Genomic DNA, 26,417 nt, shown 5'->3' on the forward strand with positions numbered 1-26,417 from the left:
TTAGTGAGATTGTAATTGGCACATTTTCAGGCGAGCAATTTGAATTTAGTTGAGCCTTGCTGTGATTTTACCAGTTTTAAACATGTATTCACATGAATTTATACTTTTTGTTTTGTAGGATGAAGAAAATGGCAACAGAGGAGGTATGTTTATAAAAGTTTTAATTTTTCTCTGATAGTTTTTCTACTCATCTCCTACCTTTCTTTAAGTAACATTCAATGAGATGATTTAGTTTTTGGAGTCCACGTATAAAAGAGTCTCTAGATGTGAAAGTCATAGAAATTAAACACTTTTACTGTAGTCTTCAAGATTTTATGGATTCCCTTGTGTCACCATGATCTGAATGTGTGATGATTTTGTTGTCAATTATATGTAAGTGTTATGTAGGGGAAAGTATCATGGTTCTAAGGAAAGTAATTCTGAGTTCTTTTTTATGCAATTAGTAATCTTATAAATTTAGTGATTTGGTGTGTATTTTATCTACTAGATTTATTGGTTCAAATATTGAGAAATATTTTGATTCTTCTAGTTACTCTTGATTTAAACATATTTAATGGGCTTGAAAGGAAAATCAGCCTAAGGATAGGGTTATTTAGTAAAAACTGCCGTTTTTATTTTTGTTTTAATTTTATATGAACTTTAATGAGTTAAAATTTATACACAATAAAACGCACCTATTTAAAAAACTTATTTATAGATAATTTTAGGTGTTTAAAAACTTGTAAAAATAGTGATGAGTTTCTGTATACTCTTTCTTTCAACTTCCCCCAACGTTAAAAACATAATTATGGTACAACTAAGAAAATCAAGACATTAGTATTGGTATGACACTCCTCTCTAAACTGCAGAATTTATTTGGATTTTGCCCCTTTTCTGTTCCCAGATTTTATATTGCATTCACTTTTCATGACCCCTTGATTCCTGTAGTCTGTGACAGCTTCTCAGTCTTTCCTTAAAATCCGTGGCCTTGAAACTTTGTTTTTTTTGTACAGTGTTCTTCAGTTTGGTTTTGTCCGATGTTTTATCTTTTGTTTGCAGCGATGCCTTTTTAGCAAGAATACCTATTTGCACCAGTTAAATGTATTATTTACTTAAGGTTTTGTTTTGATAAATACATCACTTGGGAAACCACCAGTCCAATCAAGGTGTGATTTTGAAAAGAACCTTCCCATCATCCGTAAAGTTCCCTTGTGCCGCTGGGCCGTCAACACTGCTGGCCCTGGACAACAACTGATCTGCTGTACGTCACGATAGATGAGTTTTGCGTCTTCCCAAATTTCTTATAAACAGAAAATACAATGTGTACTCTTTTTTCTCTTTCACTTGGCATGGTTTTTGGTTTTTTTTTTTCAATAAGAGTATAGTCGCTTTACAGTGTTGTGTTCGTTTCTGCTGTATAGGAAAGAGAATCAGCCACGTGTACACATCCATCCCCTCTTGGATTTCCTTCCCATTTAGGTCACCACAGTAGGTGCTGTGATGCTATACAGTACGTTCTCCTTAGTTACCTACTTTCTGCATAGTAGATATGTATGCTGATCCCAATCTCCTAATCCATCCCACAGCTTGTCATAGTACTTTTGAGATTCACCATATTGTATGTGTAGGTACTAATAGTACTCCTTTTTATTTTTTCCTGAGTGGTTTTCCCCTGCCTGAATAGGCCATACAGTGTTCATCCTCTCCCCAGTTGATACACCTTTGTAATAGCATCTCTGATTTGAGGTGGTATGTTCAGGGTTCAAATGAGAGGAAAATGGTTTCTTTCAGTACTATGAGAAATAATCTGAGTGTGCAGGGTGAGGTAGGACCCTTCATAGTTATCACCGTAGTGCAAGATGGGCCACTCCTGTGTCACCATCTGTCATGCTCCAGGGCTCAGGATGGATTCCAAATGTTACTTGGCCTCAGTGGCGAAAGGCAAACTGACAGAACCAGCATCAGCGTGAGAAAGGCGTGGGTGCTCTGTCTCCCCATCACCCTGTGGACTGATGTGCTAACGCCTGGACTACTTACCAGACGCACTGCACCTAGAGTTTAACGCCTCTCATGTTCTAGTTTCTACTGGGAGAGATATACTGCTAATAAATGTAGAAGAGCTTAGTTGTAAATCATCTGCAGATGATTATATTTCTGACATATCTGTTCACTGAAGTGAGCAGGTTTCATTATATGTTTTGACTGAAGAGAATAAAACATTTAAAAGGGAAAACTTGAAAGATACAGATCCAGCTGAAGATTTGGACTGGCATGGATAAGTGAGACTAAAGGGTGTGGTCTGCTGGGAAAATTTACAGTTTACATACTGTTTATTTATTAATTTATATTTAATCTCATTGAAAAGAGAATTTGTGTTCACATGCACGTATTATACTAAAATAAAAATGAGATTAAAATATTCATGGGGGAGAGTGAAAAGTGGCCCTGTCGTGTATGACTCTTTATGACCCCTTGGACCATACGTCCATGGAATTCTCCAGGCCGGAATACTGGGGTGGGTAGCCTAGCCCTTTTCCAGCGGATCTTCCCGACCCAGGAATCAAACTGGACTCTCCTGCATTGCAGGCGGATTCTTGACTAACTGAGCTATGAGAAAAGCCTCATTTTTTCATGAGGGAAAAGATGAATTAAACTGACACTCAGGAGGTTTAGTCCACATGAATGTGTGTTATAGATCCTACACTGTTATCAAAGATGGGCTGTAAATTTGCTTTGAAGCTTTCCCAGTGGGGAAAAAAAAAAGAGGGAAAGAAGGAAGGATTATTATTTAAGGATTAGCTGAGGATTCACAGTTACCGTCTGCAATGCGGGAGACCTAGGTTCTATCCCTGAGTTGGGAAGATCCCCTGGAGGAGGGCATAGCGACCCATTCTAGTATTCTTGCCTGGAGAAATCCATGGACAGAGGAGCCTGGTGGGCTACAGTCCATGGGGTCGCAGAGAGTAGGACATGACTGAGTGACTGAGCACAAGGATTCATGTTGTCCATGAGAAAACAACATCTGGTTTGCACTGAAGTCTGAGACAGATTTCTCCTGTGGTTCCTCATAATGGAAACAAAGATAATATAGTAGGTAACATCCTCAAACCATCCTTTTACATGAATATTTTTAACAATTTCCTCAGCGTAAGTTGATTTCAAAAGCCCGTGGTCCAGTTTGGTCTAAAGTTTGGTCTAAACTTCTCAAGTGGGGACAGATGTTCTCCCCAGGGGATACACAGAACATCAGCTGACATTTTTGGTTGTCACAGTTGGTGTGGCAGGGAGGGTGTGCTGCTGGTACCCAGCAGGGAGAGGTCAGAGATGCTGGTGAGAATCCTACAATGCACCCAAAAGACCCCACCCCCAGAGGATTATCTGGCCCAGAATTTAATAGTGCCAAAGTTGAAAAACCTTAGGTTATAGGGATGAGCAATAAAACAGTACAGTTACCCAACAGTCCAGCTTGATCTGGTGACAATACTTAAGACTATTAGGAGAATGGATATTCAAGACTACATATCCAGTGATCTTTAATGATTATTATCCCTCATAACTGAGTTTTGATCTGAAAGTTACCACTATAGTTTGAGATTAAATCATCTGGCTGTTCTACTGGCATTGTATGCTGTCAATGAGGGAATAATCATATGTAATAAAAATGTTAACAGTTTAAGAAAATACAGTCAGTATATTAATAACTAAAAGAATTATAGTTGATAGCTTAAAAATCAAAGAATGTAAATAATTGAAATGCAGTAAACTTATCAGGAGTCCAACAGATGGAGGGAGATAATAATTATAAGCTTGGTTAACAATTTAACTTAAAGGGCTAATATGTGTTAGCCGCTCAGTCATGTCTGATTCTTTGCAACCCTGTGGACTGTACCCTGCCAGCTCCCCTGTCCATGGAATTCTTCACGCAAGAATACTGGAGTGTGGGTAGCCATTTCCTTCTTCTGGGGATCTTCCCGACCCAGGGATTGAACTGTTGTCTCCTGCATTGCAGGCAGATGCTTTACCATCTAAGCTATGAGGGAAGCCCTAAAATGCTAATAAAAGATTTAAAATAAACCCGACATAGCTAAGATTTTTAAAATAAGAGAGATATAAATTCAAGCACCTTATCTCCTGCAAAGCAAGATCTGTCAAATTAAGATTATTTATAAAGTCTGGAACATCTGTATGTTTTCTTCATAAGAAGAAGAATATGGAGTTATGAGAATACCTAAAGCAATCATCTAGGTATGTTTGTAATATACTTGGAGAACTGCTTGATTTTTAAAAAAATTTTTGGAGGGTGGTAGAAATTAATATATGATCAAAGACTTTATACTAGGAATCATAATACTTGCTATTATCCTATTTAAGCCTTGCTATAATGCTTTGCGGTGTAAGACAATACTCCCCTCTTGTAGATGAGGAAACTGAGGGTGAAAAGGCTGTAAAGTAACTTGCCTAGGATCACACAGCTAAGTGACAGAGCTGGACTTCCAAATCAGGCTTGTATGAAGTCCATCTTTTTGAAGCTGTTCTGTTGACTTAAACTGTTTGACTTATGTAGTGTCAAGAATTAGTAGATAAATACCGGATACATTTACTGCATTAGGAAATTAATTCTGTGAAATATCTCTGAATTGAAAAAGTTGAAAACAAAAGTTCCATATTTGTGAACACTTAAGGACAAAGAATTCACAAGAAGGTCAGGGAAGCACCAAGTTCACAGGCCCCAGAGACATCTTACAGAAGCAACCGCCCCTGTTCCTGGAGCCTGAATAGCCGGCTGGCAGCGGACCTGGGAAGCTGGATGGGTTTAAAGAGTTCTCGGTGCTCTGTGTCCTTTCGCCGCTCAGGGCCAGGCTTGCTTTTGTCATCCCAGTTGGCAGTGGGGGGTCACAGGCTGGTCCACAGGGGCCTACTGAACTTACAGTTAGTACTAACAGCACCATTTCAAATAAACTGATCGGATGGTCTGTCAGAACATATTCTCTGTGAAAAAATTTCTTCTGACTTGAGAACAGTTATTTATAGACCTGTTTTAAAAATACAACCTGTTTGGAGACAGACGACTTGTAATCTGTTATTTTGATTCAGCTGAATGTTTCAATATTCATTTTATAGTCTCATTTCCTTTTCAGACTTATTTTCAAGAGTATTGAGATTACAAAATCCTTTTCTATGAATTTTATTTGATGAACTAGAATCCCAGCCTCCGGTGCAGTGATCTGAGTCAGTGCCTAGAATCACTGGAGAGAAAAGAATTCCCAGAATTTTATTCAAGCTCCTAAGAGATCCTGCTAGGTTGCCAGAATTCTGTGCAACAGTTGAAAGGTTCTGTTTTGTTGTTCTTTTACTCTTGGCAATTTAGTGGAGTCTCTTTTTGCCACTTAACTTTCTGAATATTTCCTTTACCCAAGTTTTACATTCGGTTATATATTATTTCTCATATCTTGTATATATGTGTACTCTCTGGATTTTTAAGATTTTTCATTCTTGTTGGTTAGTTTTCTGCACTATAATGCAGATGCTGTATACAAGAAAAAGGCCATTGAGGTAGAAAAATATTTTTTGGTGATAATAATAATTGCTATCTTGCTGACATCCTGTTGTCCCTTAAATCATAACTTCATAATAGTCAAAATAAGAATAATTGAAGGTTTGTAATTACCATTATTTCTCTTTTACTTGTTCTATGAGAAAAATTCTGGCTCAGCTTAGGTGTAGGGACACTTCCAAGATTCTAAAATTTGTATATCATTTTGTTGGATGCTTCAATAACTGTTGGATTTCTATTTCAGCATTACATTTTATATTCAAGCATGTTAATGGTAGGAAAAAAGATATCTGGGGATTCTGTAAACTTTCTCAGTAGTAAAAATTTGTATTTTGTGATTGCAGTCACTTCTAACTAAACAGCTCTATAGACTATGTTAGAGTTTTCTAATGAAGGATATTTTAGTGGCAAGAAATAGAACTCTCCCCATGCCTAAGCCACCTTGGGAAGATGTGTTAATTCTAAAAAACAAATAGGGCATCTCCAAATTCAAAGTTAAACAGCATCAGTTCAGTTCAGTCGCTCAGTTGTGTCCGACTCTTTGCGACCCCATGAATCACAGCACGCCAGGCCTCTCTGTCCATCACCAGCTCCCAGAGCTCACTCAGACTCACGTCCATCGAGTCAGTGATGCCATCCAGCCATCTCATCCTCTGTCGTCCCCTTCTCCTCCTGCCCCCAATCCCTCCCAGCATCAGAGTCTTTTCCAAGGAGTCAACTCTTTGCGTGAGGTGGCCAAAGTACTGGAGTTTCAGCTTTAGCATCATTCCTTCTGAAGAAATCCCAGGGCTGATCTCCTTCAGAATGGACTGGTTGGATATCCTTACAGTCCAAGGGACTCTCAAGAGTCTTCTCCAATACCACAGTTCAAAAGCATCAATTCTTTGGTGCTCAGCTTTCTTCATAGTACAACTCTTACATCCATACATGACCACTGGAAAAACCATAGCCTTGACTAGACAGACCTTTGTTGGCAAAGTAATGTCTCTGCTTTTCAATATGCTATCTAGGTTGGTCATAGCTTTCCTTCCAAGGAGTAAATGTCTTTTAATTTCATGGCTGCAGTCACCATCTGCAGTGATTTTGGAGCCCCCAAAAATAAAGTCTGACACTGTTTCCAGTGTTTCTCCATCTATTTCCCATGAAGTGATGGGACCAGATGCCATGATCTTTGTTTTCTGAATGTTGAGCTTTAAGCCAACTTTTTCACTCTCCACTTTCACTTTCATCAAGAGGCTTTTTAGTTCCTCTTCACTCTCTGCCTTAGGATACCCAAATGTGCCAGACACCAGAAATAGGACCTGGAAAGCAGCTAAAACCAGAGTATCAACAACAAAATCTTGAAGTATGATCTTCCAGAGGCCCAAACTCCACTATTTACAGGATGATTTAAATAATGTTTACAGATAGTTTTGATTATACATGATTGTCTCATGTGCTGACCGCTGTAGAAAGTACATGCTCACCATCTCCTTCCTTCCTTCCTCTCTTATCATAATAATTCCAAATTCCCCCAGAGAGAAATATAATTGGCCTAGTTCATCATTTAATGAACAGTACTCACTATGTTTAGAGAGCAAATGTTCTTCACTTTAATGAAAAGCTAAATTCTGAAGAGCTGAGAAAATTGAGTATATTTTATGCCATTGATTTCCATTAATAGATTGAAGACCTATTCCCTCAGGATAATAGAACACTAAAATATGGACCTTAAAATCGGTTAGAAGAAGAAATTCTTATTATGCGTAGATCTATGGTCTGTGGCATGGTGGTAGGGTGTCAAGATTGTATTCTTGTTACTTTTGACATGTAGAAATACTGAGTGGGGTTCACTCATCTCATATCATTGAAAAGGAGCATTAACTGAACCTCTTTGGATCCATTTTTAATTGTATTGAAATTTAAGTTTTTTGAGCTTTGAATTCCTCTGGTAGTTATACTAAATATAGCTTAGTAAATATACTAATATTTGGTATATTAGTTCTTTACCAATTGAGCTATCAGGGAAGTCCATATTAGCATATAGTAAATATACTAATAACTTGGTAAATATACTAATTACATACATTTATTAACATCTGATGCTGTTCAGTTGAACATAAGTGTCTTAAGCTGTCTTGAAAATATTTTACAAAGTAGAATTGATGATAATGTTCATGGTGCTGATGGTGATGATGAAGGTGGTGATGGGGTGATGATAACGGTTGGGGTGGTGATGATGGCGGTGGTGATGGGGTGGAGTGGCAGCAACAGCAGCTAACTTACAACGTGCCAGTTACTGCACTAAGACTCTGTGTGGTCAACTCATTTAATCATCACAGCTTTCTGAGATGGATATTATCACCTCCATTGTTTAAAAAACTAATTTATTTTAATTGGAGGCTAATTACTTTACAGTATTGTGGTGGTTTTTGCCATACATTTACACCTCCATTTTTAAGATGAGGTAATAGGAGCACAACGTGTCTACATAGCAAGTGGTAGAACTGAACAGTCTGATTCTAGAGTTTTCTCTCAATTCCTACCCCAGCTTCTCAGAAAGCTCTTTACTCTCACATAATTCATTCTTGAAAATGTGTAATAAAGAGGGTTCTGGTCCCTTGAAAGTCAAGCAGTATTAAAAAAAAAATCACTGATTCAACTTTCAGATAAAATTTGGTTAACATTGTATTAGCCTTTCAGACTTGTTCTTTAGCTTCTTCATTGTTTTTATAATTGAACATGTACTGTTGGCTTAAATCTGCTGGGCTTAAGGATAAAACATCATTACTTTAATGTCTGCAATTGGTTTTCATCTTTGATTCAGTTACATAATGACAGATAACACTTTTTTTTGTTTTGTGTGTGTGTGTGTGTGCATGAAATGATAAGAGCACTTACAGGTATTTGCCCAAGATAAATGAAACATGCCTGCAAAATACTTGTACAGAATTGTTCATAGTTGGTTTTTCATATTAAATAAAACACTGGATTGAGCTGACCAAAATAGTACACAGCATATGAATGGGTGACTAAATTGTGGTATATCTGCTTGTGCACTACACGTGGCATCAGGGATCCATGTCGAAAACATTTCTTTTCTTGAGGTGAAATTCAACTAATATAAAGTTCACCATTTTAAAGTGAACAATTCAGTGACATTTAGCACAGAATTAAAAGGCGTGTGTACAATGTGTATCTGCCCCCTCTATCTAGTTCCAGAACATTCCATGAGCGCAAAAAGAAACCCATGTCTCCAGTAGGCAGTCATTCACTGTTCTCCCTTTGGCCTGGTCCTGGGCAACCACCAATCTGCTTTCTGTCCCCAAGGAACTTAACCTATTCAAAATATTTCATATAGGTGGAATCATACATGTGTAACCTTTTTCGTATGGCTTCTTCCACTTTAGTGTTAATGTTTGTGTCACATGTATCACGGAGAAGGCAATGGCACCCCACTCTAGTACTCTTGCCTGGAAAATCCCATGGGTGGCGGAACCTGGTAGGCTGCCGGACACGGCTGAGCGAATTCACATTCACTTTTCACTTTCATGCATTGGAGAAGGAAATGGCAACCCACTCCAGTGCTCTTGCCTGGAGAATCCCAGGGATGGGGGAGCCTGGTTGGCTTCCATCTATGGGATTGCAGAGTCAGACACGACTGAAGCGACTTAGCAGCAGCAGCAGCAGCACATTCCTTTTTATGGATGAGCAATGGTATGTTGTTTGTACATACCACAGTTTGTTTATCCATTGATTTGAGCTGTTTCTGCCTTTGAAAGTGAAAGTGTTAGTTGCTCAGTCCTTTCCAACTCTTTGTGACCACATGGACTGTAGCCCACCAGGCTCCTCTATCCATAATTCTCCAGGCAAGAATACTGGAGTGGGTTGCCATTTTCTTACTCCAGGGGATCTTCCGAACCCAGGGACTGAACCCAGGTCTCCTACATCACAGGCAGATTCTTCAGTCTGAGTCACTAGGACCCCATGGACTGTAGCCGACCAGGTTCCTCTGTCCATAATTCTCCAGGCAAGAATACTGGAGTGGGTTGCCATTTTCTTACTCCAGGACATCTTCCAGACTCAGGGACTGAACCCAGGTTTCCCACGTTGCAGGCAGATTCTGTAGTCTGAGTCACTAGGAAGACGCCTTTAGATGGTTGTGATTAGTGCTTCGGACATGCATATACAAGTATTTGTTTACATTCCTCTTTTTAAATTCTTTGAGGTATATATGTAGGACTGGAATTGCTGGGTCATGTGGTAATCATTTGTTTAACATTTTGAGGATCTACTGAACTGTTTTTCATACCACCTGCACCATTTTTGCATTTCCATTGGCAATATATGATTTACATATATCTTCTCTCATTCTGTAGGTTGTCTTTTTATTTTCTTGATAATGTCCTTGGATGCACACAATTTTAACTTTTGGTGAAATCTCATTTATCTTCTTTGGTTTCTCATGCTTTTCCTATGAAGCTTTATTTTGATTAATGAAGAAGGCAAGCACAGGACAGTACACACTGTCTAATCCATTTATGTGAAGCTCTAGGAAAGACAGATCTCAACAAATCTGCGGGTGCCTGAATTGACTGGGAAGGGGCACAAGGGAAGTTTTGGCTTGATGGAAAGGTTCTAGATCTTGATTGTGGTGGTTGCATGGGTGTGTACATTTACAAATGTACAAAAAGCTTACGAACTGTTAAATGGGCACATTTTATGTTAAGTCATAAGAAAGTTGATTTAAAACAAAAAACGTATTCGATTCAGTTATTCAGTCTACTGTTGGTGGACATTTAGATTTGATTCCAGCGTTCAGCTGTTTAAGCAGTACAACTGTGAGCCATCTTTTTACGGGTACTTTATGCATATATGTACTCATATCTGGTGGGTATGTATATCTAGGAATGAATGGCATTACTGAATCATAGGTATGCACATAGGTATGCACACATTTGGTAGGTATGGCTAACACTATAGTCATTTCCAAAGTGATTATACCAGTTCACACATCCATCAGCAGGGTATGAGAATTCTAGTTGCTCCATATCTTTACTAACACTTGACATTTGTCTTTAATTTTATTCATTTTAGTGAGTGTGTGGTGGTGTGGAATTTGGGTTAATTTAAAGTTTCTTGACATTGATGAAGTTGATTACCGTTTATTTGGTTATTAGCTATCAGTCCTTTTAAATAATTAATTTGTAGGAATCTTCAAATATTTTTGATGAAGACTTTCTTAGTTTTGTATTTAGCAGATATTCTGCTCTGACTTGCCTTTCAACTTCTTATTAGTAATTCTGATAAAGGGAAGTTCTTACTAGTAGTTCTGATAAAGGGAAGTTCTTAATTGTAATTTAGTCCAAATTATCAATCTTTTCTTTTATGATTAGGGCTTCCCTTATGGCTCAGATGGTAAAGAATCTGCCTGCAATACAGGAGACCCAAGTTCAATTCCTAGGTCAGGAAGATCCCAGATTATCAATCTTTTCTTTTATGAAGTTAATACTTTGAATGTTATTGTAGAAATTTTTTTTCTACTACAAAGTCATGAAGATATTTCCCATTATGGATATGAATCGGCCTGGCAATATTCAGTGAAAAATCTGTACTTTTTCTACTGCTCAGTAGTACCACCTGATCACACACCGTCTCTATATGTTTTGGTTGGTTTCTGGACCTTAGTCTATTCCAGGGATTGACATATGGCTCATTTCTGTACGGCTTCCAAACTAAGAATAGTTGTATATTTTTAAAAGGTTGTTTAAAAAAAGAATATGAGACAGAGACTGTATGAATCCTGCAAAGGCCAGAATATTTAGCATCTGGCCCTTTACAGAAGAGTTTGCCAAACTCTGTCCCATTCCATTGGTCACTTTCTTTGGAGCAAGACTGATCTTAATTACTACAGCTATATAATAAGGGTTGCTGTTAGATAGAATAAGTCTTCTAGTTTTGTTTTCAAGTTTGGGTTGGCTATTTTTGTCCATTTGCAGTAACACACATGCACACAAGATATTATGGAAAAACCTGAATGAACTTTTTAGTCAACCTAATACAAATTCTTCTGGAATTTTGATTGGTTTTATATAATTTACACTAGTTGAATATTTGAAATATTGAATCTTTCAATCTATGAATGTGGTGTATCTCTTCCATGAATGAATTTTGAATTTTTCTGCGTCTTTTTGGATAATCATTGGACTTTTTTTCTCCTTTAACCTCTTAAAATAGTGAATTACGGGCTTCCTTGGTGGCTCAGACGGTAAAGAATCCACCTGCAAAACAGGAGACCTGTTCGATCCCTGGGTCAGGAAGATCCCCTGGAGAAGGGAATGGCCACCCACTCCAGTATTCATGCCTGGAAAATCCCATGGACAGAGAAGCCTGGCAGGCTACAGTCCGTAGGGTCACGAAGAGTTGGACATGACTGAGCAACTAAGCATAGTGAATTATATTGATTTTTTTTTAAATGTTAAATTGACTTTGCATTATAGAACTGAACCAAGATTGTTGCTAATGTATGATACTTTTTGTATATTACCAGATTTGGTTTTCTACTTTATTTAGAATTTCTGCATCTCTGTTCAAGGATAGCTTTCACATAAAGGTGGACTTGGTCTTTTTGATATTTGGTGTATCATTTGGGTTTCCTGAGAAGCAAACACCAAGACAGAAACAGTGGCAAAACATTATTAGACATGGCACAGGTTAATTGGGGGGAAATGCCCATAGAAAGGGGCAGCAAGGATGGGGAAGACTTAAAATTGGGATACAGGTCTGTCACCTGGGGAAGAAGAGAGAAAAGGAAGGATTTGGTCTGAAGGCAATTTTGGCATAGCTCTTAGAAGGCCTGTATTGGGCCAGAGAGGAGTCCCCAGGCCAACACTGGCCCTTAGGAGCATCCTGCTTTGCAGGGGTAGGAGAGTGGCAAATGTGACCTTCCTGTGAACATGATGGTATTTTATTTCTATTTTTATGTTATATTTATATTATTTACTTATTTATGTATATCACTATATTATTATTTATAATATTTATGTATAGTAAATGCATAATAAATATAAGTATATAAATGGTTTTAAAATACATAAATATAAAATATATTATCTATAAATTTAAAGAGATTTATATATATAATTCGAAACTATGATGTGACAAACCTAGACAACATATTAAAAAGCAGAGACATCACTTTGCCGACAAAGGTCCGTATAGTCAAAGCTATGGTTTTTCCAGTAGTCACGTATGGATGTGATAGTTGAACCATGGGGAAGGCTGAGCCCTGAAGACCGATGCTTTTGAATTGTGCTGCTGGAGAAGACTCTGGAGAGTCCCTTGGACAGCAAAAAGATCAAACCAGTCAATCCTAAAGGAAATAATCCTGAATACTTATTGGAAGGACTGTTGCTGAAGCTGAAGCGACCAATACTTTGGTCACCTGATGCAACTATCCGACTCTTTGGAAAAGACCCCGAGGCTGGGGAAGATGGAAGGCAAAAGGAGAATGGGGCAGCAGAGGATGAGATGGTTAGATAGTATCACTGACTCAGTGGATATGAATTTGAGCAAACTCCGGGAGATAGTAAAGGACTGGGAAGCCTGGTGTGCTGCAGTCCATGGGGTCACAGAGTCGGACACAACTTAGCAACTGAACAACAACAACAACACAATATGCATTTTTTAAAAAAAGATTGAAAGAGCTTGTAACTTTTGGTTAAAGGGCGAATTTGATAGCTTTCCATACGTTCAATAGTTTTCAAGTGTTTGAAAGGATATTTTGGACAAGGCGGAGTAGATGCTGTTTCACAGCTAGTGATGATGCAGGTAGCCTCTTTCCCTGATTCTCTTTTGGAAAATCCCCACTTGTATTTTGGACACAGTTAATCTAACTGATTGTGGTAAACAAGTAGAGACTTTCTGCTTCCTCATATACCTGTTCCTGAGAGATAAAGACTAACACAGACCTGATACAGGAAAATAGAAAAATAAGAAGGGAGATTCTGTCTTATCAATAATTGGTCATCAGAAGGTTCAAAGTAAAATTTTCCTACATACTCAGACTAGTCATTATGTTCATTAAGAAAATGTTTTTATGTGTTACTTTGAGAACAGAGATCATGAAGGGGAGAAACTGCCATTGAGTTTTTGAATTTTCATTGAAGTTTGAATTCATCGTTGACTTTTCAGTGCCTGCTAAGTGTATGGCGCATAGTAGGACCACACGTACTTGTTGAGTAAATGGATTGAATGAAGGGGGCGCCGCTGCTTTCACATGCTCTATTCCCAAATGACTTTCCCCCAAACTGCAGAAGTTAGCACATTAGTATCTGACCTCAGCCGTTGAACTGTTGTCTCTTTTCCCAAAACTGTTCCTTTCTTTTTTTTTTTTGAGGGTTCATTTCACTTTTTCCATTGGTTCTGTATTTTATTGCTGTTTTTTTAAAAATATTTATTTGTTGGGCAGCCTCAGGTCTTAGTTGCAGCATGTAGGATCTTCACTGCACCATGCCAGATCTTTCATTGCATCAGGACTCTCTAGTTGTGGCAGGTGGGCCCTGTAGGTTGGGCACAGGCTTAGTTGGCCATGCCATGTGGGATCTTAGTTTCCCGACCAGGGATTGAACCCACATCCTCTGCATGGCAAAGCGAATTCTTAACCACTGGACCACCAGGAAAGTCCCTTTTGTTGCTGTTTGATATTTAATTGTAAAGACCATAAGGAAATCAAACTAGTCAATCCTAAAGGAAATCAACCTGGACTATTACTGGCAGGACTGATACTAAAGCCGAAGCTCCAACACTTTGGCCACCTGATGTAAAGAGCAGACTCATTGGAAAATACCCTGATGCAGGGAAAGTTGGAGGGCAGGAGGAGAAGGACAGAGGATGACATGGTTGGATATTATCACCGACTCAATGGATTTGAGTTTGGGCAAACTTTGGGAGACAGTGGAGGACAGGAGAGCCTGGCGTGCTGCAGACCATGAGGTGGCAGAGTCAGACACAACTTAGCGACTGAACAACAACATTTAATACAAGGAATATTGGATTGGTTCTTGTTAACAGAAATTCCTATTGAATGAAGGTTTCATAGCCTTCAGGATTTCATTTCTTGCCCCCTTGTGTGGTAGTTTCCTAAAAACAGGTGTTCTTTAGAAAAGTGAGATGGAGGGCACATGAAGTGAGGCTTTACGGGCAGGTCCCTGGGGACAGGCAGGGCTTTCTCTGCTTCAGAAGATTATGCTGTCGAAAGCCTTTCCTTTCTATTTTTCTTTCTCCCATCAGTCCCCCTTTAACACAAAGTCTCAGTGACACTTTTTAAAACTAGGAATCTTATTTCATATAGTTGATAAGTGTATAAGCTGGAACACTAATAGCAAAAATACACTAATCCAGGACCTTAGTAGGAATTTGTAAAATAAACTGGTATACTGGTCAAGTTCGATGAGAGGGTTAAAAAAAAAATTAACTTCATTTTAGAAGGTCCCGGGAAACCATTTTTACAGTAATCTAAAATGAAGGGAATTTGATGACATTACAAGTAGGCATTGTCAGAAATCCAATTTTTGGAGTAGATTTTAAGGCTTTGTAAGACATTGTATGAAGGTAGTTTGGCAGTCAAGATGATAAATGCAATTTTAAAATCTCTTTAATGGTTCTAAATCCTTTAGGAAATATGAAATCTAGGAGTTCAGAGAACTAATTGGAGATACTGAACAACAGAGCTATAAAGGTGAAAGTCCAGGGAAGCACATGTTTGGAGTATTAATGTTCCAAACTGTCCTGGAAATCACTTCTCTAAAGAAAATATTGTTCCAGAGATTACCTGTAACTAGGTGATTCTGAGCTGTCTTTTCTTAGGTGCTCTGTAACTTAAGACCTTGATCACAGACACAGCCAAATAAGCCCATTTTTTTTTCCAGTTAGTCTGTACTCAAAATATGATTCATAGATCCAGTTAATAATAAAAAGTGAATTCTTTTTTTTTTTTTTTGGCCATGCCATGTAGGATGCAGGATCTCAGTTTCCCAACCAGAGATAGAATCTGTGCCCCCTGCATTGGGAACATGAAGTCTTAACTACCAGACCCCCAGGGAAGTCCCCCAAAGCGAATTCTAGTAATGATGCTTAAATTGCTTTCAAAGTTTTACCAGATAACTTCATCTCCGGTGTGGAACTGCAATAGAAATATTTTGTGTATGAATGCTAAATGCATTAAGTCTAGAAATATCCTTCCTGTTGTTTATTCATTCTCTTAGCTGATATTTGTTGAGTCATTGCCATGAGCCAGTCACTAAACTAATTGCTGGGAAGGGAGCAATATGGCCTCTAATCTCACTTCCTTTAGCTAGTGATTCAGATGTCACCTGCTAGAGAGGACTTCCCTGCCTGTTTCCTAAAAATAGCATTCCCGCCCCGCCTCTGCCTTTCCTTGCCTTCTCGCCCTGCTCATTTCTCTCCTTCACACCTTTCACCATCCTTCCTACTACTTTTTTCTCAGACGTTTTTCTGCCTCAGTTGGATTGTCGAGTGGAAAGATGATTATTTTTTAAATGTTAAAAATAATTGGTTTGTATGTATTTATGGCTACACAGCATGTAGCATGTTAGTTCCCTGACCAGGAATTGGGACCTCGGAGCCCTAACCACTGGACTGCCAGGGAATTCCCAACTTTATTTTATTTTTAATCTTTTTTAGGTATTTCAGTTCAGTGAGCTTTTATTTATTTATTTATTTTGGTCACCTTGCCCTGCATGTGGGATCTTAGTTCCCTGGCCAGGAATCAAACCCACACCCCTTGCCTTGGAAACACAGAGTGTTAACCACTGGATCACCAGGAAAGTCCTCCCAATTTTATTTTGTCTATTACTTTTTTCTTTAAACCCAGAACAGTTCCTGGACTATATACATTTGATAACTCTTTATATAGGATGATAGAAGATGAAGGTGTAAAACAATTACACAAGGGTAGGAAAAAAGAAGTCTGCACAACTGTGGCAGGGTCTGAGCACGGAGAGTCATCTAACCACCAGGGAAGGGTTTCTTAGATAGGGTGTGCTTTGTGCTGAATAGGATTTTATCAGGTCAAAGGAAAACCAGCATTTGAGAACAAATTTCAGAGGTATTTAGAGATTGTATATGCGCAACTTTGGTGGTAGGACTTGGGGGTAGAATGTATGTCACCAGTTAAAGATGAATTGTGATCTTTGCTTGGTTTTTCTGATATGAGTGAGTGGATGGATGGAGGTACCATTGATTGAGGGATACAGAAGGGAAACACACTGTCCTCCTTCCCCGGGGAAAAGAGTTTAGTTTGGGGTAAGTTAGAGCTTCTTGATGAGGGTGAACGAGGAGAGTGAAAAAGATGGTTTGTTTGCAACTCAACATTCAAAAATGAAGATCATGGCATCCAGTCCTATCACTTCATGGGAGATATTTGGGGGAAAAGTGGAAACAGTGATGGATTTTCTTTTCTTGAGCTCCAAAATCACTGCAGATGGTGACTGCAGCCATGAAATTAAAAGATGCTTGCACCTTGGAAGGAAAGCTTTGACAAAGCTAGATAGTGTATTAAAAAGCAGAGACACCACTTTGCTGACAAAATTACATACAGTCAAAGCTATGGTTTTTCCAGTAGTCATATACAAATGTGAGAGTTGGACCATAAAGAAGGCTGAGTGCTGAAGAATTGATGCTTTTGAATTGTGGTACTGGAGGAGACTCTGGAGAGTCCCTTGGACTGCAAGGAGATTAAACCAGTCAATCCTAAAGGAAATCAACCCTGAATATTCATTGGAAGGACTGATGCTGAAGCTGAAGCTCCAATACTTTGGTCACCTGATGCAAAGAGCCAACTTACTGAAAAGACCCTAATGCTGGGAAAGACTGAGGACAGGAGGAGAAGGGGGCAACAGACGATGAGAAGGTTGAATGGCATTACTGACTCAATGGATATGAGTTTGAGCAAACTCTGGGAGACAGTGAAGGAAAGAGAAGCCTGATATGCTGAGGTCCATGGGGTTGCAAAGAGTCGGACACCACTTAGTGACTCTACGTCAACAACAACAACAACAACAACATTTCTAATGCCTGTAGAATGTTCAGTACCTAGTTGAAGTTTTGGAAGTGGAGCTCATAAGGAGAGGTGAGAGTTGCAGATAAATTTGGAAGTCATCATTATGTATGCTACAGTTAAGCAGTAGTCATAAATACAATCAGAGAGCATGATGACATCCAGCATAAAGGTAGACCCCTAGGGAAGGCAGCATCTTAGAGCTGGTCAGAGAAAGAAGAATCAGAAAGGAAATCTGATAATAAATTTGGAAGGTATAAGGACAACCAGGAGGAGTTGCTGGCTTGCTAATTAAGAGATGATCATTTTAGGGGAGGGTGGATAACTTGTCATTCATCCTAGAAGATTCTTTAGGATGTAGACTAAAAACATACCGTTTGATCTGACCTGACTGACAAGTAGCAGCTTGGTAAAGTTACCGAGAACAGTTTCAGGGCAGTGGGCAGAGGGAATCAGACATGTCAGTGGGCTGTGATGTGAATTAGATCAGGGAATGGGTGGAAGGTGGGGGTGGGCGTGCTGTCCCCTAAAGATTCTTGTCAGTGTCTGAGAAACTGGATTAGAAGTAAAGAAAGGAAGGTAGGTGTGAGTGTAGACTATTCTTTAAGAAGTAAGAACATGAAGGGATGAAGAATGAGAGATGGCAGCTATGTGGCAGAGTGGGGAGAAGTTCTGTGTGTGTTTTTTTTTTTTTTTACATTTGGAAAGCTTTTGTGTGTTATGAGATCTGGAGAGAAGAAAGAGATTGGTTTTACAGTTGAGAAGAGACCATTTGGGGAGCAAAGTCCTGAAGAATACTGGTAACTAAATCCTCACCTGAGACAGAACAAAGGGAAATAAGCGTGTTTTTGTTGTTCAGTCACTTAGTTGTGTCCGACTCTTTGCAGCTCCATGGACTGTAGCTTGCCAGGCTCCTCTGTCCTTGGGATTTTCCAGGCAAGAATATTGGAGTGGGTTGCCATTTCCTTCTCCAGTGGATCCTCCCGACCCAGGGATTGAACCCTCATCTCCTGCATTGGCATTCGGGTTCTTTACCGCTGAGCCACCAGGGTAACGGAGGTATGGGTAGGAAAAGACTTTTTAAAAGAAAAAAATGAGGCTACAGTAGTTGAGATAGAGTGGAGTAAGAGATACAGTTATCTAAACAGTGTGAGGAATCAAGATGGCAGAGCAAGTCCTCGAAGGTTATGAGAAGCTTGATATGGCAACCTCAAGGGAAAGGGAATTAAAATATTCAATACAAGCAAGAGACTCTAGTCAGTAGTGTCAAACGCTTAGCTCAACTGGGAAACTAAATCAGTGGGTTACACAGTTTTACTCAGTTGACATCGCACCAAGAACAAGAGCAGAGGGAGGGTCTGGTTGGAATTGTCCATAGCTGGACATTGGCAAGTGGAATGCTTTGGAAGGTCAAGGGGGAGAGGAAGTTGAGGTTGCTGGTGAGTTTGGTTGTAATACTGATCTGTGGGTAAATTTACGAGAAAGTGATTTCTCATAATCACTTTGGAGATTAAAGTACAGATCATGGGAGATTAAAATACTCTTTGGGAGAGTGGATAGTCTTGAAGACTAGAGAGGACTAAGGGTTTCAAGAAAGATGGGCAGGTTTTATCAGTTACATGTCGGGCAGTGGTATGGTCAGAGATGGAAAGATGGTTGCCTGTGGTCAGTGCACTGCGGCACATTTTTCTGGGTTTGCAGAGAACTTAAAATCCAGTACAACTGGAATAACAGGACTGTGAATCCACATGCGATACATACTTTGTGAAATTCCTGAAGCTTCAGAGAGAGAAAAAAACGATATTGCAGAAACTTCAAATACTCCAGAAGACAGATCCCAGGACTGTTTTTTTCGTCGCAGAGTAAATCAGCTCCTGGCAAGTTGTCTGTTGTCCGAGCTCAGTAAATATTTGTTGAATGAATAACACCCTCCAGAGTATTTCTTGACTGGGAGATTTATAATGCCGGAAAATTATGGCTCGCAACTGACACCCAGTGGTGGTGTACTCAAATTACTAATAAGTGACAGCATTTTCTTTCTTATTTCAGAGAAATCGTACAGATCAGTGGCAGCAACAGTAATAGCTTTGTTCCTGAAACAAGTCTCTGAGTTGATTTTGGGCAGTCTTGCTATTGGCATTTACCAGGACTTTAATTTGAATCAGCAGTAATATTTACAGAACGTCCACTGGATGCCAGACACTGTTCTGTGTGCCAGAGATTTTCATGCGGTGTATATTCTCTTGTATATAGGACCTCACTGAATTTGAATACATAGGTAGAGTGTTCCACTTGGAGTAGAAAACTTGTTCCAGAACTTAATTTTAGGTTTTGTGTGTGTGTGTGTGTGTGATTTTACATGTGAGACCTTTCTAAACTTGTTTCATAGCTTTTGGTGCTAACATTCCTATGTCATGAAATACTTTTCATTAATGTTAGGTAGGCTTTCAGGGAGATTGAGGTAAGGAAGTCTCGGGGTTGTTGTCAATTTATATGATACACGTTGTGCAAGATAACTATATAGCATGGAGAACTGTGAACAGATTTTATCTTTCCTTCATTGCTGTTCAGTCACTAAATCATGTCCGACTCTTCGTGACCCCCGTGAACTGCAGAACACCTGGCTTCCCTGTCCTTCACTGTCTCCCGGGCCTTGCTCAAACTCATGTCCATTGAGTCAGTGATGCCATCCAACCATCTCATCCTCTGTCACCCCCTTCTCCTCCTGCCCTCAATCTTTCCCAGCATCAGAATCTTTTCCAGTGAGTGGGCTCTTCGCATCAGGTGGCCAATGAATTGTAGCTTCAGCTTCAGCATCAGTCCTTTCAATGAATATTCAGGGTTTTTCCTTTAGGATTGACTGGTTTGATCTCCTTGTTGTCCAAGGGACTCTCAAGAGTCTTCTCCAGCACCAGAGTTTGAAAGCATCAATTCTTCGGTGCTCAGTTTTCTTCACAGTCCAACTCTCACATCTGTATATGACTACTGAAAAAACCATAGTTTTAACTATATGGATCTTTGTTGACAAAGTGATGTCTGTGCTTTTTAATATGTGGTCTAGATTTCTCATAGCTTTGCTTCCAAGGAGCAGGAGGTAAAGTTCTGATATGTTAGTAATCATGCTGACATATTTAAAGTATTTATGGATGAATTGACATGATACCTAGGATTTGCACTAAAATACTTTAGGAAGAAAATTTGAGTGTAAATGAAACAAGATGACAGATTTTTGAATAACTATTTAAATTATGTTCATGGCCAGAGGTTATTCTACTGTTTTTCTCTACTTCTGTAAATTCTGGACATTTTCCACACTAAAAAGTAAACAAAAAAATTAGACTGGTGTGGGTGGAAAGAAAGTTTGTTATGATTAAGTTAGAACATGATCTGTATTTTAATATTTAGCAGATTTTCTTGCTTTGCTTTGTTCCATTTGATGTTATTTGAAGATGAGGTTGAATCGCAAGTATGTGTTTGCTTATAATGGATGAAATGTGATTGAGACCTGACAGGTGACTTTATACTGACATTGTCTAGAGACTATTGGAATTTGGACTTTAAAGCTCATAAGATTTGTTGGACAACAGATTGGAGGCCTGGGAGATATAATTTAAAGTACTAGCCATCACTGTGGAAATGAGAGTTGTCTGAAGTGGAAGTTTGGAAACACCTCGATTTAGAAAGCTGGAATGCGATTTTTTTCTCTCTCAGTGCTTCTGCCTTTACAGGGAAGAGAAGAGAAGAGGACCCAGTAATCTGCCATGACAGCCTTCTTAAATTGGATTCTACTTAATTTTCATATAGGATGTATATTCATCATTGATACATGTGGATTTTTGATGCTAAACAGTCTCTTAGGCTCTAAAAGTGTTTTGTATGCCATTAGCAAACCAGACCCCTAAAATGAAAACTAGAAGCCTGTTTTCTTCTTTTTTTAGAAGTCTGTTCTCAATAATTTAAAAGGAGCTATAAAATATTTCAGGCAAACAGAAAAATAAAGGGGAAATGTAACTTCCAAATGCTTACTACCTATGTCATCCTAATATTTCAACACCACCTCATTCCTCTCTGTCTTTCTCTAAGACATAAATTATTATAAATATGACTAAGGCCTTTCTATACAGTTTCTTTTCTGTTCTCTTCCCCCCAGATGTAATTACTAGCTTGAATTTTGCATTTATCACTTCTGCCTTAGTAGAGCCATATTCCTAAACTCCGGCTTGGTAAGTGCTTCCCCACGCCCTGGGTTTGTTTTTTTTTCGTCTGTAGCAATCTGCAGCCCAGCAAAGAGAAGCAAAGATCGTTTTTCATTATTCAAATTTAACTTTGATATATCTGTCTCAGTCTACATTGTGGTTTCAATTATTAGGGGTCTGAAAAATAGATTTTAATTTCAATGAGCTATTTAATTGATTTTCTTTAAATAATTAATGCCTGGAGCCTTAGCATTCCATTATGTGACCTCTTTAGCTTTCTGCCTTTGTGGAGAGCACATGCCTTCTAAGGCTTATCTAACTTTCATATTAAGCCCAGTTTAATTTCAACAGCCTTTTCTTGTGTAGAGATAGAGCATTTCTTTGTTGTTGTCTCTCTCTCTTTTTTTTAATAGCAAAGAAATCGATAAAAAAAACTTAAATCTGTCATTATGAAAACAGATTTGTTTTCATTAAAAAAGTTGTTTGATAGCATGTTTATGAACTGTCAGAGAGAAGAATTTTAAAAAAATCTCAATCTGAGTAATTGCCATTGTTTCCTGCTGCTTTGCTTTTGGTTGAAATGTAAGATGGTATTTCTTTGTTTAAAGAATTTTTTTTATTTTAACTGCTGAGAAATACATTTCTCTTGTCCCTGTAGGGCACAGAGAACTATAGGATTCCCTGATCTATCCCTCTGTGTGTCTTCATTATAGGCCCTTGTTTTTAACTAGTATAGTTCAAAATCTGTTGCTTTGGAAAATAATCGGTTTGCTTTAGTCTGCTTGCTCTGTGGACTTCATATTTCAAATTTTGAAACAATTTAAATCCAGTTGTTTTAGGTTTTAGCATTCTCCAGAGAAGAGGGTCATAGAGCTTCTGGCTTTTAGACACCCATCTCTTTAGTACACTGGGCTTCCTATATGCCTCAGTGGTAAAGAATCCTCCTGTCAGTGCCGGAGATGCTGAAGTCATGGATTCGATCCTGGGGTCGGGAAGATCCCCTGGAGAAGGAAATGGCAACCCACTCCAGTATCCTTGCCTGGAGAATTCCATGGACAGAGGAACCTGGAGGGCTACAGTCCTTGGGGTCCCAAAGAGTCACACGTGACTGAACGACTGAGCACCCACACACTCTTTAAGACAGATTTGTAGTTTGTGTCAATTATTGGAAATGTTTTAGTGCAGTCTCTCTTCTTTTTTCCGTTGTTCTTTGGTTTCTGCTCTTCAGCTTCCCTCTAATATGACGGTTAAGTTTGTATCGTTCCTCTCTAGACCAGTATTTAATCATGCGTGGCAGTGCTCTGTCCCTGGCTTCATTCACCTCTGCTTTCTACGCAAACCTAAAGGTTTATCATCAGACTCAGCATAGTAGTAACATTCCTTAAAAACCTACTTGTATGAAGTATATTCCTTATAAACCTACTTTATATTCATTATATAAATATGTTAATGAATTCTCTCTTCTAATCCTTACAACAACCTTGCCAGGTGAAAATAAATAAATGATCATCATTCTCATTTTTCCCATGAGTTAACTGGAGCACCAATAAATCATTTGTTTAAAACCCCTTGAGGATGGGATTGCCAGATAAAATATAGGATGCTGAATTATATTTGAATTTCTGATAGACAATAATTTTTGCAAAATCCAGTAACTCTTCTTGGAAAGTACGTGGTAGAGCTGGGATTTTAAACCCAGTAATCCGGTCATAGGTCTCAAGCTGTTGACTGCTACATTATACTGGATGTGGAGAGTAAAAACCATGCCCACCTGGATGCTCATTCAGTGTTTGGATGGCAGCTACTACCTATTCATTATTGTTTAGTTGTCCACCCCCCCCCCAACTAATTATATTTACTGAAATGTAAAAGTATTTGCATTCTTTCTGATTTCAAAGTGTCGCTTTCACCTTCAAGTAAATACATATATGCTTTTTACATCTTCTTATCTAAGTCTTTACTAATTGTATGTTAAGTGGCAAAATAGAATAAAATCGGACTTTTCTGGAGTACATGCTCATTTTAGCCATTCTTATTCACATAAGATTACCACCATCTTCTTCCTTTTCTCAAAGACAGAAAGATTTAGTTACATGTGTGTGCTAAAAAGACACATTTCCCTTTTCTTCTGATAAGGAAATGAGGCTTGAATAAAGTCTTTAGAAAACTAAGAAATTATAAAATACACATGCAGAATTGAAAGAGACATTTTACTGAGAATTGCCAAGGAAGCCACTAACTCCGCTAAATGATCCTACAGGGAAGTAAGGGGTAAATTTTCCTGATGAATTGCCACAGGGTTAGACTTTTAGTTTTGCATATCTAGAAACTGATTGTAAAAAACCAAAGGCATAAGAGATTGAATAACACAGACTTTAAATTTGATGCTTGTGATTTCCAGTTCTAGTGGAATTGCAGAGAGCATATATTAAAAAGAAGACACTCTTAAAATTAATGAACTATGTCTTTAACATAAGACTTAAAGTCAAGGCATATAGAAATTGAAGAGAGGGATATTTCTTATTAAACCTGTCTGTAATTAATGGATGCCTCTGGGAAATTTTTCTATTGTCCAGAAGAAACTGGATAACATCTGTAGTAGTAATAGCAAGTCAGAATTCTGTAGAGAGTCTAGAAAGGAAAGTGAACAAGAAGGATCAGAGTACAACTCTTAGCAGTTAAAATAGTGTTTGCTATAAGACTGGCCCTTCTTTTAGTGTACTCCATCTTCATATATTTTCAGGCATAGTATATTGAAGAATTGGTCAATCTGTGGCAAAGTCTTTCTGAATTTATAGTGGTAGTCATTGCCAAGTTACTGTTTCCTTAATAGAAATTAAAACCAAATTATTTGAACCGCATCTATTCTGTGTAAAAGTTCCTATAGGAACTTTCAGAAGTCACTATATTGCTATATAGTCAGCTTTTTACTATTTTGTAGCAGTCATTAATAGTCATTTATATTTTTGTGTTTCTTAAATGTAGGTATGATATAATCACCTTTGGGACATGGTGGACTGCAAGTCATTAATAAAAAGAAAAATGTGTCCTTTCTTTTATTATATAAATCTTTCCTTGAAACAATGACTTGATACAGCAAAACTTATTAAACCTTCAAATCTCTAGCCAAGAAAAAAGTAAATGGTTTTCTTTAAACGCCCACTGCTGTGAATGTTGAGTTGGCTACATAAGGACCTAGCCTGATTACCAACTTGTTTGGAATTAAGTGTTTGCATTTTAAGTGAGTTAAATTGAAAAGAATTTTTTTTTCCCCTTTCAAACTAGTTGTAAGCGAAAGCTTGATGTAAGATTTAAATAAGAAGTTTGTTCACTTATTGAGCAATGATTTATCGAATGTCCATTCTGTGCCAGGCATTGTTAGGTCTATGAGCATCAGTGAACGTGGCAAAAATCCCTGCTCTTCATTTTAGTTGAAGAGATAAACAAGCAACATGTAAACAAATAAATATGTAATTGTAAGTAGTGGATGACCAGTTCTGTGAAGTAAAAGCTTGGCACAGACAGAAAAATTTTCCAGACTTTGTATTATAATTTTCAGAGTACAGCAAATGCCCTGTCTGTCTGTATTCCACAATAATGTGTGTCTGAGTATGTGGCTATCTAGGTTTATTTTTTTCCCTCAAATCATTTGAAAATTATGTTGCAGATATCCTCATTATAATAATGGAAATGTAACAATATAATAATAAAATATGATAATTGATGATTACTAATACTTCATCCCTAAGTATTTCAACAAACATCTCTTCAGAATGAGGACATTCTTCCTTATCAGTTCAGTTCAGTTGCTCAGTCGTGTCCGACTCTTTTCAACCCCATGAATCGCAGCACATCAGGCCTCCCTGTCCGTCACCAACTCCCGGAGTTCACTCAAACTCATGTCCTTCGAGTTGGTGATGCCATCCAGCCATCTCATCCTCTGTCCTCCCCTTCTGCTCCTGCCTTCAATCTTTCCCAGCATCGCGGTCTTTTCAAATGAGTTAGTTCTTCTCATCAGGTGGCCAAAGTATTGGAGTTTCAGCTTCAGCATCAGTCCTTCCAGTGAACACTCAGGACTGATCTCCTTTAGGATGGACTGGTTGGATCTCCTTGCAGTCCAAGGGATTCTCAAGAGTCTTCTCCAACACCACAGTTCAAAAGCATCAATTCTTCGGCGCTCAGCTTTCTTTATAGTCCAACTCTCATATCCACGCATGACTACTGGAAAAACCATAGCCTTGACTAGATAGACCTTGGTTGGCAAAGTAATGTCTCTGCTTTTTAATATGCTATCTGCTGCTGCTAAGTCGCTTCAGTTGTGTCTAACTGTGTGCGAACCCATAGACACCAGCCCACCAGGCTCCCCCGTCCCTGGGATTCTCCAGGCAAGAATACTGGAGTGGGCTGCCATTTCCTTCTCCAATGCATGAAAGTGAAAAGTGAAAGTGAAGTCGCTCAGTCGTGTCTGACTCTTAGCGACCCCATGGACTTCAGCCCACCAGGCTCCTCCGTCCATGGGATTTTCCAGGCAAGAGTACTGGAGTGGGTTGCCATTGCCTTCTCCGAATATGCTATCTAGGTTGGTCATAACTGTTCTTCCAGGGAGCAAGTGTCTTTTAATTTCATGGCT

At 38.6% G+C, this 26,417-nt stretch overlaps 1 protein-coding gene across 48 annotated transcripts in view; it reads left to right on the forward strand.

Annotated features, from left to right (window-relative positions):
• The window catches only part of ARHGAP21 (Rho GTPase activating protein 21), a 130,253-nt gene that overhangs the window by 55,252 nt on the left and 48,584 nt on the right, over positions 1-26,417 (forward strand). For all 48 annotated transcript variants that reach the window (XM_086334426.1, XM_086334431.1, XM_086334447.1 and 45 more), the window contains one exon: positions 119-143. In XM_086334426.1, coding sequence (XP_086190552.1) covers positions 119-143 — 25 coding nt within the window. The remainder of the gene's footprint in view (positions 1-118; positions 144-26,417) is intronic.

Source organism: Bos grunniens, chromosome 13 (assembly GCF_055505025.1).
Source record: "Bos grunniens cultivar Pamir isolate PY7600 chromosome 13, Bosgru_T2T1.0, whole genome shotgun sequence".
Lineage (NCBI taxonomy): Eukaryota > Metazoa > Chordata > Mammalia > Artiodactyla > Bovidae > Bos > Bos grunniens.